At 35.9% G+C, this 17,672-nt stretch overlaps 1 protein-coding gene across 1 annotated transcript; it reads right to left on the reverse strand.

Moving 5' to 3' along the window:
• Positions 1 to 251: 251 nt before the first annotated feature.
• On the reverse strand, positions 252 to 17,424 carry LOC103718664 (serine/threonine-protein kinase 38-like). The gene is made up of 13 exons (XM_008807583.2): positions 17,134 to 17,424; positions 13,280 to 13,454; positions 11,861 to 11,944; positions 10,694 to 10,935; positions 10,273 to 10,516; positions 10,040 to 10,119; positions 7,401 to 7,485; positions 5,862 to 5,993; positions 5,657 to 5,770; positions 5,172 to 5,213; positions 2,965 to 3,049; positions 854 to 904; positions 252 to 764 (listed from the first exon to the last, which is right to left on the reverse strand). The coding sequence occupies exons 1-13, from the start codon at positions 17,307 to 17,309 to the stop codon at positions 667 to 669; spliced, it is 1,608 nt and encodes a 535-aa protein (XP_008805805.2). The 5' UTR covers positions 17,310 to 17,424; the 3' UTR covers positions 252 to 666.
• Between the last annotated feature and the right edge of the window lie 248 nt (positions 17,425 to 17,672).

Here is a 17,672-nt window from a genome sequence, read left to right on the forward strand (position 1 = left end):
ATTCTGCATTACATGCCCCAGACATCTAGCCTCGACAAAATACAAATGCATCACCATTTTGATTGCCTCAATTGTATAATCTCATATTGAGCTCAATCCTTTAATGATCCTACTTATGGGTCTCCTAAAAAAATTATTTCATCATCCAACAAAATAACTAAAAAAAGGGCTACCCAGTGCAGGTCAGGTGTAACCAAACAAGACACATCAAACAATCTATAGCAATCTAAACAAAGTAAATGCAAATCAAATAATCTAAACAATCTGTGATTGAAAGTAAGAGGACATTAAATAAAACTACCAGGGTTTCAAATACACACCAAACAACATTGACATAACCGCAGCTTGCTTAGAGTACTTATTATCATAAGAACTAGACAAGAAACTGCCGCAAGAGAGGGCATGTTTTGCTCTTGCCAACCTGGGCAGCCAGCACACAATACCCCGCCATTTCTGCCACCAAAACACATTTCAACGAGCACAGCGCAATACACTGGGCTTTTCTAAACATCCTTAACAAACTACTGTACAACTAAAAGCTGGTTTGGTTCTACAAAATGCTTGCTAGACAGCTGATGGAGACAACCGAATAGGGCAGACCTGACTAAAAACAAGCAGGTCACTTCCACAGACATCACATAGGGCACATGAGTTCCAATAAACTGTTTAATCAGTATAAGGGGACATTGCATCGCCTGACGAGACCATGGGTATGTCAGTATCCCCTCCAGTTGATTTCCTTGCAGAGTTCATGGCTGAATCGGCTGGCAATAGAAAGAAAGCGAGGAGCGTAAACAAGAGACTTGAAAGAATCATGAAAGATGTAATCACGATAACTGTGAGGCACTTTTACCATAAATGGAATCAATTGACAGCTGCTTTGCTGATGCACTTCTTTTCATATCTGCAGGATTAAGTTGTAAAAGAATGAGTACAAGGATTCTCATGTAATTTAATGAAAATAGAAGAGTAAACTTGCAAAACCCTTATTTGTATATGGATTTTTTTTATTAAAAAAAAGCAGATGATTAGAACCCAACGAAATAATCATTATTCTATTGTTACTCTAAGAGAAGTAATTCAAACAACATGCATAATACCTTTGTGCTCAGCTACAACAGATTGTGAAGTTGTGATGGTAAGAATTTCTTGAGCTTAAGATTGTAAAGGTTCTCTTTTATGTTCATTTATACCCTCATTTATGTCGCTAACAAATACATGATATTCTCATATGGCAAGAACAGCAAATGCATCAATGGCGAAAAAGTAAAAACAAGAGATGAATAACTCAATGACCATCAATAAAAATTGTGATACTGGCAATAAAAACCAACAATGCCAAGCAAGTCATTATCAAGTATCAACAACAGCCACAACTTAGATTTTTGTTTTTATAAGCACGATGTACTGCATCAGCTTGATTTTGTCCAAACCCAAAAAATCTGGCGAAAAAAAGGTCACTTTCAGAGGGCTGGAACTAAAAATATTTAATTTTATTCCTCATTTTGGTTAGGATTTTTAAATATACTGGTAGAAACATGAAGATGCAACACAACTACTATAATTTTTTCCAATAAATGATGATGTGGACAGAGAGAGAAGGTGCTAACACTTCTGTAAATTAAATATAGGATCATCAAATATACTGGTAGAATCACCAGATGATGATTCAACATGAACATGGAGAGGATTTGTTCTGATACATGATGATGTGAACAAAGAAAGAGAAGGCACTAAAACTTTGCTACATTAGATCTTTTTCTAATTAGAGAAATTTCAAATATAAGGAAAGACATAATGAAGCACCTTATTTTAACACAGCCACTAAATCTGACCTTGTCATCAATCAAGAACTTAATGAAGTCAAACCATCATGATAAACAGAGACACATAAGTTGAACTAACAGTCTAGATGTTACTAAGTTTGCAATTATACCATAAGTGTATCCTTTAATACTCAAAAAGATCTCTACAATAAGGCATAGTGAACGCTCTTTAGCAAGTGGACTCGAGTGAAAAAATGTCTACCTGTGGCTACTGCATCTTTGTTTGCAGAAAGTTATTCCTGCTTAAGTTATTTATAAGATATGAATCCTCCAATTTGAAGACCTCTTAAGCCATTGTGTGATAATCATGCCACAACACGTATTTCCCACTTACATAATTCTTGTGAGAGGACCAAACCATAAAGAGATTGGTGGCCATATTATCAGAAAGAAGGTTGAAAGTAAAGAAGAACTTGGAGCATATATTCCATCAAGAGATGTAGTCACCGGATATGTCTATCAAACCTTTGGTAGGGAGTGGAGTTACCACACTTATGCTCCAAATGAGGGGTTGCTGAGATTTAATATTTTTCCACATGAATAATTAGCCATGTTCTCTTGTTACTTGGTGTGAGCGTCACATGTATATTGTGGGTTTTAACCATGCGTTCTGAATCCTATTGAATTGATCCTTGAGGAATATTCTTTCCAACCAAATTATTACCAGAGGCAATGAGCTCACTCACCCACCCTAGTAAGAGATGACATAAATGCTTATAAAAAGAATACTAAAAGCAACCTGGGTAGAAAAGCTCCGCCTTGTTTCTTATCCATCTCTTCTCTCTACCTCTCTCCTTAATGAAAGTTCCTTGCATTATAGTTTTGGCATCTATTCATCTCATTTTTAATTCATCTTTTCTTTTCCACCTTCTAGTCCTTTTAAACAAGAAGGGTATCTCAGATCTCTGCACAACCGTGTGCGAATGTAGGCAATAATTTTAGCCTTTAAGGCTGTTTCCATAATGAATGACTTTCACTCATTGAAGATGATATGGTGATAAGCATGCCAAAAAACTGACTGCATGCGTTCCTAGTAAAGGGGTTGAAGCCACAAAGTAGCACAAATACAAGATTCTATAGAGTATAGGAGTTTCCAAAAATATAAGAAATTTAAAATGTAAAGAAAGATTGGCCATACCAAAAGAATGATGAAAGCCTTTCACAGCCTCAAAGTTCTTGTAAGTATATCCAACAAAGCTCAAGTCTTTAGAATTTAGCAACATCTGTTGATGAAATGTTTCACATCAATGAGTCAGCTGCCTCCAGATGTTAAACAAAGAATATTGAGGCCATCAGGGAGGGAAATACAAAGATATTTAAATGAAAGTTGAACAATGAACAACATAGCATGTATATACAAAAGATGTTTGCAGAAATCTAAAAAGAACAACAGAAAAATTAACTTTTAAACCATAACCTGATTTTTATAGCTCTTAGGTGCAAAAAACAACACAAATGTGACCAACATCACAGACTTGACAGCAAGGTACGCCGTTTCAATACCAGACCCCATATCGATGCCATGCTATTACTATGTTGGTATGGTACGGTATAGGGCCGGTTCGGCATACCAAGATCGATACGCTCCCCTACCGTGTATCGGTGCCGAATTAGGCGGTACAAGGGTATGGGGCCCCATCATATATCGATACCAAACCGGTACGATACGCCTCATACCACCCATTTCGGTACAGTGCACGTACCATGCTTGGTAGTGTAGCAGAAGCAATGTGACCTTTAATCAGCCAAAGCATAAATCTCAAATTCAAGGACATTAGTAGAATCATTAATATTATCCCTATATATGCCAAATGAAGAATGAGGCATGTAACACGTTGACAAAGTTCCACAAGCAATGCTTGCATTTGAGAGCTTATTGATGTAGCTTCTCAATCCACCAAGTGGGGTGCATGATATCATATTGGATTCTCTCACTGGATAGTCAACATATGAAAGTTTATAATATCATAGATAAAACCAAGAAAAGAAGAAATAACTATGTCAATAAACAACAATATTAGTACCTTAAAATACGATACTTGCAATCAAAATAACAACTAAAACTGCAAACTTTTTTCCTTCTAAAAGTATTGTTAAATCTAATTTAACCAATAAAAACTTTTATTTTTATTTAAGATAATCAGATACCATCATCTAATCATTTCAAAAACTGGAGAACTATTTTTTGTGAAATTAAGCTGAGCAAACTTGATAACTATAATCTCTTCCGAAAAATGTCTTTTTCTGTAGGAAAAACTCAACGTTCAAACTTCCTTGTAACCTGCAAAAAAACTTATTTTAAAAAAAATAAAGAGACATACCTCTCGGATTTAAAACTGAGGTCAAATGACTTAGATATTATCCTTTAAACTCACTTTGAAGATTGTATAGTGGAAAGATAAACTGTCTCAAACTGATGTTACTCAAAAAGTGGACTCGAGCCCATTTTCTCTCCGTAAACCCACTTGACATAGTCAGGTAGGTTCTTTTGATTAGTGTCATGCATATCGTCATGTAGTGGTGCTAGATGGCTTGACATTGGTCAATATGTGACACAAGCATCATTCTTGATCAAAAAGACAAACCCAACACAATAATGTCAGAGCAGATATAATTTTGTACAGGTCTTAACATGTCAAAAGCTTAACGGTCATATGCATAGAACACCATCAAGTTTGATTTAGCAAATCATACTATTAGATATCATCTATATCTAATATAACTTGCTCAGCTGGTAATCGAATATAATCTGGAACAGCACAAAGAAATTAGCTCATGGCATTTGTAAACCATTGTTACAATATATGATAGATGAATTTTTTCCCTATATATAATCACTTGGACCAAATATGGGATATTTATATTAAAAAATATAAAAAAGGTTATTCAAGGGGTAAGACACGTTCTCAGCAATGGACATGTAAGAGGTTGGCATTTCTCTAGTCCAGCATACCAGGACATCAAGATCAAACTTCAGTAATTTATAGTTTTATACTCAAAGTCAACCATTTGCATGCATTGTGATCATAACCAGCCACCCGAATGCATTCACGACCACTGACAAAATGGTTAAAAAAAATTCAACAAAATGGCATACTTCAAAGCACCAGAATTCATGGTCCTTATCATCATCATGATCCTCTCTTAATCCTTATTACCTAGTTCAAAAAAAAACTGTGGGTTTCCGTGAAGCTTTATGAAAGAGCAAATGAGTAAACCAGATATCTGATAAGCATATACACACCTAAGATCTCAGATGACTGATTTTATTGAACATTAAAATTTGTAAGCTTTTTGCCAAGAAAAAGTAGACATAGACAAATTTAATTTTACAGAAGCTTCTACCTTTCTTGATCCAGAACCAGTTCTTGCTGGAGGTGGTTCCAACTGTTCACAAAGAAGATAACAGAGTGAGAAGCTAAATTTATGAAGTCACTAACACTACAACTACCAACAGGTTGAATTAAAAATTAAAGTTTACGGGGGAAAGCAATGACTATTGTTACCAAAAGTTGAATTATTTTTAAGAAATTCTAAGTGACCACTTTTAAAGGTAATTTCTATTAGATGTAGGACTAGAGGGAAAAGAACCAAGTTAAGATATAAAAAATGCCTCATATCATATAATGCATTTTGGACAGAAAACTATTGCAAAGCATATAAGGAGAGTCCAATCAACATGAAATCCCTTTAAGAGATGCCATAAATATCAGACTCAGGTGACTTTTCACTCAAGACATCAGCAAAGCAAAATGGCATAGGAAATGGACCAAAAATCACCTAGTAACAAAAATTTAGCTAAGCATAAATAACAACTCCAAGCATCATACTTCATCAAACTTCAGGAAGTTCTGGGTATCCAGTTCTCCATTTACTTCAGGCTTAAATGCTGCCTCCATTTCATAAAGTTTATCCCAAACAATATCTTTGAACCAAGCATGGGCCTGCGAGAAGATAGATAGGGTTATTTTAGATCAAAACGGCTATCAGACAACTATCAAAAATTTTAGTACAACTATATATTCAACACAACACCTTTATTTGGTCTGCACCTCCGCTGCCAAGTCTGTGCTCAACATCACATAACAATCTGCAGATAAGATCCTTTGCCTCAGGCGACAGCCTTGCCTCTTCAGGAAATTTCAAATTTTGCCTCCAGTGCACAATCTAATTATCATTGTTAAAGAATGTAAGAAGGATAGTAGGAGGTCTCCTTTCTGTTTAAACAGATAATATCATATGGTATCTGTAGGAGGCATTATCTTTGAATAGACAATTTTAACACACTATCCATGCTAGATGAGAACCAGAACCCTTGTCATAACTCAAAATATTACATAAATGCAATATTACAGCATAAATGACCAACATTTAGAAAGATTTAATTAAAATCATTAGATTAAAATTCTTATTGTATTGGTACACAAGGAATACAAATTTCAGGGACACTCATAATGCTTGAATATAACCAACTCCAGGACAAGACCAAGCTGCAAACTATACAAGAGAAGCAAAGATAAGGAAGAGCACATGTACGCAACCATGTTTGCTGTCTAATATCATCAATAAAAAAGCCCTTGACAATTTAGCCAACTTCCCTCTAGTCAAACTATAGTCAAGAACAAGGTATCGGTCACTTTCATGCAACTAGTAGCATTTAGGATCTCTCAACTTCTCCATTTATCAACCCATGATGAAAACCTTGGATTGGTGGGGCATTTAAAGTTCCTTGAAGCAAGGCCTCCAGGAAATATAACTAAAATGGACCGCGCATATCATTTAAAATAGACCTTCAAAAGGAATGAATGAAACGACTAGATATCGATTTTTTAGCATTTGATATTTCTTTTAATAAATGAAGCTGCAGAGGAATTTTAGGTGTTTGCAGGATTAAGCAAAGTGCCAGAATATAGCCAATGCTGCTCATCATTTTATTTTTTCGTAAAAGCTTCAAATATCATAAGCAAAAATTGGGTATCTACCTCATGTCTTTTGCTCCAAGAACCTAGTATTGGATTGTTATAGAAATAATAACATTTCCTATTCAGGTAACTTTTGTGAATTATGTAACATAGGGTTATAAATGAATATATTACAAAAGTGACAAGTTGCATTGATAAAGGATTAAATGATGGAGAATAAACTATAATTGCACAGGCATGTTGGAAGATGACTGAAGAAGGCCTTTTAAACAGCATAGTAGTTTGTGTATGTTAGAGAACATAGAATGGGGCATGACAAAAATAAATCTGGAAGGAACTTGTGAGAAGGGGTTTGAACAAAACTTCTTTAATAAAAAAAATGGCCTTTAGAAAATTATAAAATTAGAGCTAAATAAGCTGGATGTGCTTGATATGTACAAGGAGCCTCAGATGCTAATCCAAATACGTAATAAACTGTATAGCTGAATGATCTTTAACATTTGAAATTTTCTGATAGCCTAATCATGATATTTCCCATCCAAAGGTATTAAAAATTTCTCTAGAGTAAAATTTTCAATCCAAAAATCTCAAAGTTTCCACCAAGAATGGAGAATTATAGACACGTAAAACAGTGAAATTTGATAATGATAACCTTTCGACAAGTAGTTATTGGGTCATCGGAGTAGAATGGTGGATAGCCAACAAGCATCTCATACATTATAGCACCTAATGACCACCTGCAATGAGCCAACATAAGAATGCATGAGAAATAAAATATCGTGTCACCGAATGGTGCATTAGCTCATGCCAAAGTTACTATAGGAAGCTGCAGATAAAATAATTGTTTACAGAAAAAGAAAATAATAATAAAACAACAATGGCTAGAAAAACAAAAACAATTAAAAAACAATTCTAAAAATTAAGCCTATGATATACTCTAGAATGCTCATATGCGGATTGGATTTCTTCAGCAAAGGCAAAGTTCTGCATATGGTGTAGCATTTTTATTAAGGAATCACAATATCACACCTTTTAATATGATATGGATGGTGCATGTGCTGTCGGGCATGCATGAATAATAGGTTCAAGAGGGATCTAATTAATGGGCTGCAATATTGATTTTGATTTCTTTTGGAGTTATTGTGCCTGTGGATTTGAGATTCGAGAGATACAAAGAGAGCACATTTGGTAAGTTGATAATATTGGAGCAAGGACCATTGGATTTGAGGATCAAGAACAAACAATGAAGAGGGTGTGTTCTTTGGAAACAAAGAGGTTGCATGGGCATCTGAAGTTGTTAAGAACATTGAGTTTTAGTTTATATTGAGCTTGAAACTTCAAAGTGAGGAAATTAGAAACTGTTCCTTATGTAATTCCTAGTTTAATATTTGATTGTTGCTGCAAGGAAACATAGAGCTAGCATAAAGGCTTAATGTTAAGTGTGAAGGTAACAGTGCCTGGTATCCACTAGATGCTAAAAAATTTCATATTGGGAATGTCAAGCAAAAGATAAGTCATCACATGACTTGATAGTTTTGAGGTTCATAGGGAAGGTTCAAACACCAAGTTTAGAAATGGGAAAGAACAGGTTACACCATAATTTACTATCCTTGGAGGTAGTAAAGCAACTGGGATAAGAATTTCAAATACTTAGTTTGAATTGATATTTGAGGAAAGATACTTAAGGACTATCTAGCTAATGGAATCTTCTGGACAAGAAGCATGCTGCATAATGTGGAAGATGCATCTATTAATTTACCCACCCTGCACTGTCTTTGTAAGAGCTATTTAGGAACTGATTTTAGGGTCGCACATCTTAATGTGCTTTTGCCAAAAGATGCCTATGCCTTTTTAAGTGACAACATGGAATACAAATCAAGTAGTAGTACTGCATGCTAATTCAGGAGAAACCTCGAAAGAGATTGAAAGAAGTATCTTCATGGAGATCTCCAGAATGAAAGATGTTGGGGTTTCATTATGTTTATCAGAAAGGTTTTACTTTAAGTAGGTTCCATTGCTGGGCATGGGAGAGGGGGAGTATGGACATCCATTTTTAAGTTTAAATTATTGTTCCTCATCCTCTTATTAAGAAGGTGATTTCTCTTCTATACCTTTTATATCTATTTTTACAACATAATATCCTCATTAAATCTCATAAAGAAAATGATAAATAAAAAATATCTGCACCAAAAATAAAATTACTGTCCCCAAGACTTATCACAACTCCAGTTGTCCTTTGTACAAAGCAAGGTACGTCGTACCGGCCCGAATCAGGCGGTACGGAACATATCATACCGTACTAGTTCAGTACCGCTATAGGCGGCGTACCGAATGTCAGTACGCCAAAAAAAATTTCGAACCGTACCATACCATACCAACACTGTGCTAGTATGGCACCGGTACGGGGTCTGACCAAGACAGCGAACCTTAGTACAAAGTATTTTGTTAATTTTATGGGCAAAATTTTGGAAAACGTTATAGGGAATATCCAATTCCAGTATGCTTAGGTGCACTATAGCATGAAACTTAGTCATAGAAATAATGATGCCCGGAAGAACTGCCTAGAATATATTAAAGCACAAGGCAAGAACTTAAATAGACATCCCAACTTTATAACCTGGTGAATTATCATAGAGAACATGTGCCTACCACACGCAACCATCTATGAGCTTGGGCAAGTTTGGCTTTCTTGCAAACATAAAGCAATAAATCTTTGACACTATTCATTACATGAATAAAGCAAGAACAGTCGAAGATCTTTGTATAGAAGACCAATTTTTTTTCTATAAGCATGATATACAGCATTTTTGATTCATTTGCTAGGAAATGAGATAAGCACCAAGCCATTGCGTAAACTGTGGAAGCCTAAAAGCATAGTTATCGAAAGTTTTGATATCTTTGCTCTTAGTTACTAGAAAATCAAAATTATCTTTAAACATTTTAACCTAAAAAGCATAAATCAACATTTAAGAACTTTACTATCTGAACAAGATTCGAGCAAAGACTACCATGAAATTCAAAAGTTAAACCAATATTGGGCATTGAGAACATGATGCACCTAAGATGAAGCAGTTTTTAATGGATGGTTGTGATTCCATCTGTTTCAATATTTCCCTTTTAAAGTTTTACATAATTTGATAAATATACTCCCACTTTTGGTTGGTGTCATTGTTTCTCTCTAAAAGAACAAGAAGGATGTAAAGCAAGATAGGGATTGCTACTCATGAAGGGGAAATATTTAGAGGCAATGATTAGATGAAGGTAATTATAATGTAGAGAGAAGTTACATACCAATCACATTCCATTCCATATCCTTTTTTCAGTAATACTTCTGGAGCAATATAGTCTGGTGTTCCAACTGTGGAAAATGCCTGAAGATGCAATTCAACAGCCTCTTGCCTTAGATTTATACCTCAGTAAGGAAAAAGATAGTTAAACGGAAGATATAAAGGCAGCAGATCAGGAAAAATGTGCTGTGTAATATTACACTAATGCAGGAGGTAAAAGTTATGTAAATAATATACCAGTTTCCTTCTGTTCATCTGCCAATGCTGAAGTTGTTCATGGGAGCTTTTCCACCTGCTACCTGTATTTGTATCTGAAAAGCTCCCATCAATGTCCATTGACTCCTTAAGATTTTCATCATCCATTGGTTCATCCTCATTCAAAGTTGATAGTGTTGAGCAGTCAATTGGCTTGCACAAGCCAAAGTCTGACAACTTCATGTAACCATTTTTATCCAAGAGAAGATTGTCCGGCTTGATATCTCTGCGTATAGAGAAGGATAACGGAGGATTGAATTGATAATTAATACTTAATTCAAAATATTTATACCATAGACCTACAAAATGGGGAATTGATAGTTAATACTTAATCGAAATATTTATACCATAGATCTACAAAATGATACAGTTTATTAAGGTACTATAGTATGATACTACTGACCTGTGAATATAGTTATGTTTATGAATGGATTCTATGGCCAACACACTCTGCGCGATGTAAAATCTAGCCACATTTTCAGTTAAGGTATCTTCTCTGATGAGCAGGGTCATCATATCCCCTCCCGGAAGATATTCCATAATTAGGTAGAGGTATTCAGCATCTTGAAATGAATAGTAGAGCTTAACGATGCAATGGCTCGCAACCTCAGCAAGCAGGTTCCTTTCAGCTCTAACATGCTCCACCTAAGAGACAAATATGCAAAATGTGACTACAATACAAAGACTGATTAATCAAAGTACCAAAAAAAGTGAATGCGAACACAAATTGTATCAACTAGAGTTTTTAATTAGCAAACACAATACTACAAGAAATAAAATGTTCTAGCCTAAAATATCATAGAGAAGCTTGTAATGATACCACTTGAAATCGAATGGTATGAGTCAGTTAATTCATATCCATGAATTGATTTATCCAAAAACATAGCATTAGAACGTCTGCTCAACAAATAGGGCCTGTTTGGACTGCAAACTAATGTATCCATGTAATATATCCCATGCAAATGGTAAGCTGAAAAGTTCAAAAATTGGATATGTTGTTGGAGAGCATAGATCCCACAATGCTACAAATTATTTGGATACCAACGGACATTATTTTTAGATAGATTGAAATATTCCAAAAAAAATAAGAATTGGGAGGAGAAAAGGACAGTGACAATTCCTCACACTTTTCCCTTCATTTCCTTTCTCCACCTAAGGGGTCCCAACCACATGGGATATATCTGATAGATACAGGAATCAGCTCACCCAAGTAACCTTAATTAGCGATAAGGGATCACAAAGTGCAAAAGGAGCTTTTAAAAACTGTAAGGAAATCTAAAAACAGGGCATAAGGAAAGATCATTCTTCCATTATGTATCATCAGAAAGAGTAAAGACAAGATTTATGGAGCATACCTTAAAACTTTCATTTAGAATACAGCCAAGTTAAGAACTGTTTAGTGGTAAGTACAATAACAATGTATCAGAAGTTAGACCTAGAAGACATTCATGAAGGCAATGATAAGCTTCCTTGAAATATTCACATCTCACAAATTGGTGGAAGGTAAATAAACAGGTGAGAAGATGAAAGGTCTAAACTTCAATGACAAAATTTAAATGGCTAATCTTACCTGACCCCTACTGACCATTTCAGACTTCTTCAGCTTTTTCATTGCATAAATATTGCCAGAGGACTTCTCCCGGCACAGTCTGACCTATATTTGTAATATGACAATTTGTAAGAATCTGGCAAATAGTTTAACATTACAAACTTGCACGCTTAAATAAAAAGTTCAATGTGCAACTACACTAAAGCATCTCACAATGGTGCTCAAACTTAACAAATCAAAGCCACATCCTGTTTCAACAAATCATGACATCATAAGCTCTAGTGCATTTCAGCAAATAATAATTCTTCTGACACACTCTGTTATCATATTATTATGAAATTTATGAAATGATGATACTGTGGCATATTCATGAGTATTGACAACCACAGATACCACTTGTTCCTGTAAGTTCCATCATTCATCTTAAAGTTAACGAAAACACATATCAGAGTGAACCATGTCTGGAATCAGAATCACCGTAGTCAACCCTCATATCAGCATACAACTGAAAGTGCTCCAGGTTCTTTCTTAAAAACGAGACAGTAGTTGCAGGGCACCTCCAACTTGATATTATTTTAAATACTAATAATCTCTAAAAAAAATACTATTACAATTTGAAATAGAAATTTTTAATAATAAAATATGCCTACCTGTAGTATTTCAATGTTATAAGTGACAAGATCTCATATGCCATTATCGCCACTAATAACTTATGATATAAACTGCAACAAAATAATTCAAATATTTAGTTTCTTTAATTTTTTAAGCCAAATATTGGTATGCTATGCCTTGGCCATTATATAGCCAATAACAACATTATGGAAACCACAATTTCCAGTGAGAGAATAGCTGCAATAAGAGCCTTCCATGTGTTAGGATTTCCATCATAAGTATCTCCAGTAATAACGATCTCAAAATGAGAAACTTGAAGCGATGTAAAGCGGAGACAGGTAGTGCCAGGTTATGGGGATTGCCTGCTCATTAACTCATAGTCCACTTTCCATCTAGCTAACAAAATAAGTATGTTTAATAAAACATTAGGTTTGATAATTGAATTTCAAAATGTGATCTACAAATAACAGCAGAGATATGGCTAAAGCCCATCAGTTATAGTTCATAACAATCTAGCCACTAGATGAGAGGCCTAATTCCTTGTGGATGAGAGTTTTCTCAAGATTTGCATTCTCTTACATCAATAGAAGCTCCTGTATGCAAGATCAGCATAGAAAATTCCTATGATACTAAAATTTCGAAAAAGCCACAAAGAAGTAGCAGCAAGTCAATAACATAGTAGCAATCAAAGATCACCTGCTCTGCCAGAAAATACTACTAGCTGCAGTAAAAAATGATAAAAGTTTTGAAGATTCAAGAACCAAAAAAAGAAATTTTAATGAAACAAGAGCTGCCACTGCTACATATATAAAGCATGATACTCCAGACCTCTCCAAAAGCTCCTCTCCCAATAATGGTGAGTAGCTCAAAATCATCCACACAGATTTTATGCCTTTTAAGTCGCATGAACTCCGTCTCCTTCCGCTCTAGATCTTTTAATAAATTGATTTGCTCCTCCTTTGAAACTTGTGAAGAGGCTAACTGTCTCTCTAAAAACCAACGCCTGGAAAAAAAAATAGAAACGAAAATAAAATAAAAGTTGTCAGCCACATTGCCTCGGGAGGGGGAAAGGGGACTAGGCAGGGATCATAGTTCAAATGAGCATTCATTCAATGGGGAACACATGTGCACATTCATGTAGTATAAACAAGGATCTAAGTTCACATGAGCATATCTTCAAATGTATAGGGAACAAAAACCACATGCAAACATGTGCCTGTTCTCACACGCATAGCATATACATATGCATATATCTACTTGAGGTATGTATGCATGTGCATACATATGTATGTATGTGTATATGTAATGTATGTATATTGTATATGTATATAAATATATATGTATGTATATGTACATGTCCATACGTACATATACATATAGATATAGATAGATAGATATATACATACATACATATATATGTATATGTATATATGTATACATGTGTGTGTGTGTTAATGCATACAATGTATATAATCCATATAACATATATGTATATATAATATGTATAGCTAGCTAGACTTGGCTACACTCGAGTGGATCCTTACTCAGATCTAGTCACGTCTATAACGGACAATGGAGATCCCATATTGGTGATCCGAGCGTTGGATGTGATCTACCACCTCTAAACTGCTTACACACCAAAAATTATTTCATTTGGAGACCCCTAGCCAATGCATCAAGTGATCAGAAAAACATATATAAAATTTTGATCACTTGATGCATAGACCAGAGGTCTCCAAATCAAATGATTTTTTGTATGACAGCAGTTTAGAGGTGGTAGATCACATCCAACGCTCGGATCATCGATGTAGGACCTTCATTGTCTGATATTAGACCTAACCAGATTTAAGTGAAGATCCACTCAAGTGTAGCCAAGCCTAGCTCTCTCTCTCTCTACACACACACACACACACACATATATATATATATTATTTTCGTTTATATATATAGATGAAAATGTAAAGACGCCAAAGGACAAAGGAGAGAGATTTCTACTGCAAGACCATCAATACTTTTAAGCCCATATACTATCAAGATAAGCTACATGGTGGACCAGTTAATTATGAATCCACAAAACTTGTCAAACCATAAACAATCTAAGATGTCAAAAAGCAAAATTTTGTTCTTGTTTGAGTTGCTTGACTGAAAATTTTGGAGATTTCTTGCCTTTGATCAAGTGACCCCAAACAAAAAAAGGGAACCAAGAACAAATTTTCAGTGGGTTTTGACATGGACATAACAGGATTTTTGAAATTTCAGAGGAAAAAGAACACAAACTAGAAGAAGATAAAGAGAAGCATCATTCCTCTTTCTATGCAAACATCAAAAAGTAATTCAAGAGAGAACATAATTTAAACCACTTTTTTGAAATTCATGCTATTTCTTCCTCTATTCCTAACTGAAGATCAATTACTACTAAAATCTCCTCAGAAGCATAACGGGATATTCCAGTTCTTTCTAAATTAACACTGATATACCTTACAAGAATATTACCGTAACACCCATATCCATCCAAAAATAGACAAGTCAGCATGCAACACTAAATCTTAATTGTCTTGGGATATCAGACTTTTGGAGATCCACAGCAATAAACTTTAAATAGCTTTAGTAAAAATAGGAAGGTAATAAACCTTCAAAGAACACTAAAATTAAAAAATAAATGAAGGCCATGAGAAAGACCTTAATGAAAGAAAATTTGTTTTCTTTGTATTAAAACTAGAATCTTGCATGTGCGTTACATGGGGTACTCAGCAGAGGGCACGTGCTTTGTTTGAAAGACTCCAAACTTTTAAAAGGATGGGCAAAGGCCTTCAGACAGTGTTCAGACTGCGGAATCCACGGTGCATCTACCCAAAAGCACCTGGGCTTCCTGCTGCTTATGTGGAAAAATCAAGAAAAAAGGACAGAAAAGAAAAAAGGAAAGGCTTCAGAGTCCAACATGCTGCATGCTGGACTCAGGGCCTTTGCCATTGTATATAAAGATGCATTAGCTTTTAAAAATAATTCAATCTTTATTGATAGAGCATATCTTTTAAGTGTGAATCCTCGAATCCTGATTACCTCCTCTTCACAAGTCAAGCTCTCCGGCATACTTTCCAACTTCATCACTTGAGCACAGCATGTCTGCCTCAAGTAATTTTTGTGACAAAATCTCCTAATTCAAATCACAAAATCTCTCATTTTCAAATGGTTAACCATCTCATGAATTACTCCTGTTGCTCCCTTCTCTCAAATAAATATCTACTTATAAACGAACATTATTTCATGCCAATCCCTGCTTTGTTCTTTCTTTTCTAGATTTTATAGAGAACTTCCATAATTTTTGAACTGTCTCAAGTTATAAAAATTTCTCTCTTATACATAAATAGTAGCAAGCGCACAACCATCTCTGACACCAAGTATATGCTCCTCCTGCTAACATTATGCACCATTTAAGACAAATGCTGTAATAAAATGAAGGGAATGGAAATGGATGAGAGGGGATAAAGAAAGGTCTGATGCAGATTAAAGGTGACATCCTTGAATACCAAAGATTTTTTTTTTTTTTTTGCCCCATCAAATAGCACATTAGCCATAAACTAGCTGGTCCAAATAACCCACTAAAGACAATCTTGCCCCTTTTTGGATGGATTTGCTAAAATGGTATCTTCCAGGATAAAAGAGATGAGCTAAATGCAGAATCATGTGATAGCATAGCTTCGGTCATGTCATGCATCAGGGTATGAAACATAACATCTGGCAGATTGAATTTCCTCTGTCCTTCTATTTATGAAGCATAACATCTGGCAGATTGAATTTCTTCTGTCCTTCTATTACATGCAAGGATTAGGTGTGTCATGCAGCGGCTATCACCCAACCATGCTCCAAAATCTACATCGTCACATCTAAATTGCTAATGCGCAAGAAAAATTAATCAATCAAATATTTGACCATCTAATCCCTCGGCTTTATCAAACCCTGGCTTTCAAGGCGCTGCACCAAGCGTCAAGGCAGCATTAAGAAACCCAAATAAAGGTTCTTTCCAACTCGACAACCAAGGCATCAAACTATTAAAGAACAATCAATGATTCTTGTCCGGTGTCATCGGCGTGCATCATTATAGGGCGCTAAACTTCTGGCACTGTAGTTTCTTACTGCCCTGTCGTATCACATATAAGGATTAAGTTTAACAAAGCTCAGTTGGCGGCAACAGCGTGTCCAAATGTCTAATGCAGAACTCCAAATCTCTAATCCACGAGTGAAGCCAATCCGTCAAATGTTCAATCTCCTAATTCTTTAGTTACATGAAACCCTAGCCTTTGATACCGAGTACGGTACCAAGCATCAGGGTAACAAGACAGTAAAATCATAAATGACAATCAAGATCTCCAAATTAAGGATCTTTGCATCTCCATAACTGAGACATAAGGCAATTAAAGTAAGATCTCTACAATAGCTAAACGCAAGCATGTATTTAAGAAAGATCCATCAAGAACTGGATTTCCATTTGTTTTCAATCGATCAAGAAACGCATGGCGAGAAATAACATCACAGAACAGTAGTAAAATAAGCGGGGAGGAGATATCAAGGGCAAAAGATCGAGAAAAAGATCTATAGAAGCAGAGGTCAGCGATAAAAATCATCAAGAAGAGATCTTGGCATAGCAAAAAGAGGGATTCCGTCGGATGAAGCATGGAGCTGACCTTTCTTTGCGCTCCTGGATGTTCTTCATCTGGTTCCTGTAGTGGTTCTCGATGAACTGCTTAGCGGCCGCCACCCGCTCCCTGGTGAGGCTGGAACCCACCTCCTCCTCCGCTGCCGCCTCCCCCTCCCCTCCGTTCTCCCTCTCCTCGTCCCCTTCCGCCATCTCCCTCTCCATCTCCTCCCTCCCTCTCTCTCTCGCTCGCCCCCTTCTCTCTCCCCCCGCTCTCCCTCGCACCTCTCTCTCCGCCTCCTCTTCCCCGAGCTCCGTCTCTCTCTTTCTTCCCCTCCCCACTCCCCCTCCCCTTTATGTATTTATGGCTTTTTACCAGTGTACAGATGTTCACACGACGAAGTCAGATCATCGCAACGAGGCGACGAAGGGAACCCCCAAGCTCTCTCCCTCCCCGTTCTCCCCGTTCGCTACGGTGTACTATTTTCCCCCCTTTTTATTTATTTTTTCCTATTTGATGAATTATTTTTATTGTCATCCGACGGACTAAGTGCGAGAGGGTTCAACCGTCCAACGGCTGGGATGTTT

The sequence above is a fragment of the Phoenix dactylifera genome, chromosome 8 (assembly GCF_009389715.1).
Source record: "Phoenix dactylifera cultivar Barhee BC4 chromosome 8, palm_55x_up_171113_PBpolish2nd_filt_p, whole genome shotgun sequence".
NCBI lineage: Eukaryota > Viridiplantae > Streptophyta > Magnoliopsida > Arecales > Arecaceae > Phoenix > Phoenix dactylifera.

Bases quoted from the DNA above. Each gene is read 5' to 3' on its own strand.
- LOC103718664 (XM_008807583.2), bottom strand. From the start codon at position 17,309: ATGGAGAGGGAGATGGCGGAAGGGGACGAGGAGAGGGAGAACGGAGGG. The intron at 11,945-13,279 runs GTCTGGAGTATC...TTACAAATATAG, and splicing joins GGAGAGGAGCTTTTGGAGAG to GTCAGACTGTGCCGGGAGAA. The intron at 765-853 runs GTAAAAGTGCCT...TTCTATTGCCAG, and splicing joins GTCAATTGATTCCATTTATG to CCGATTCAGCCATGAACTCT.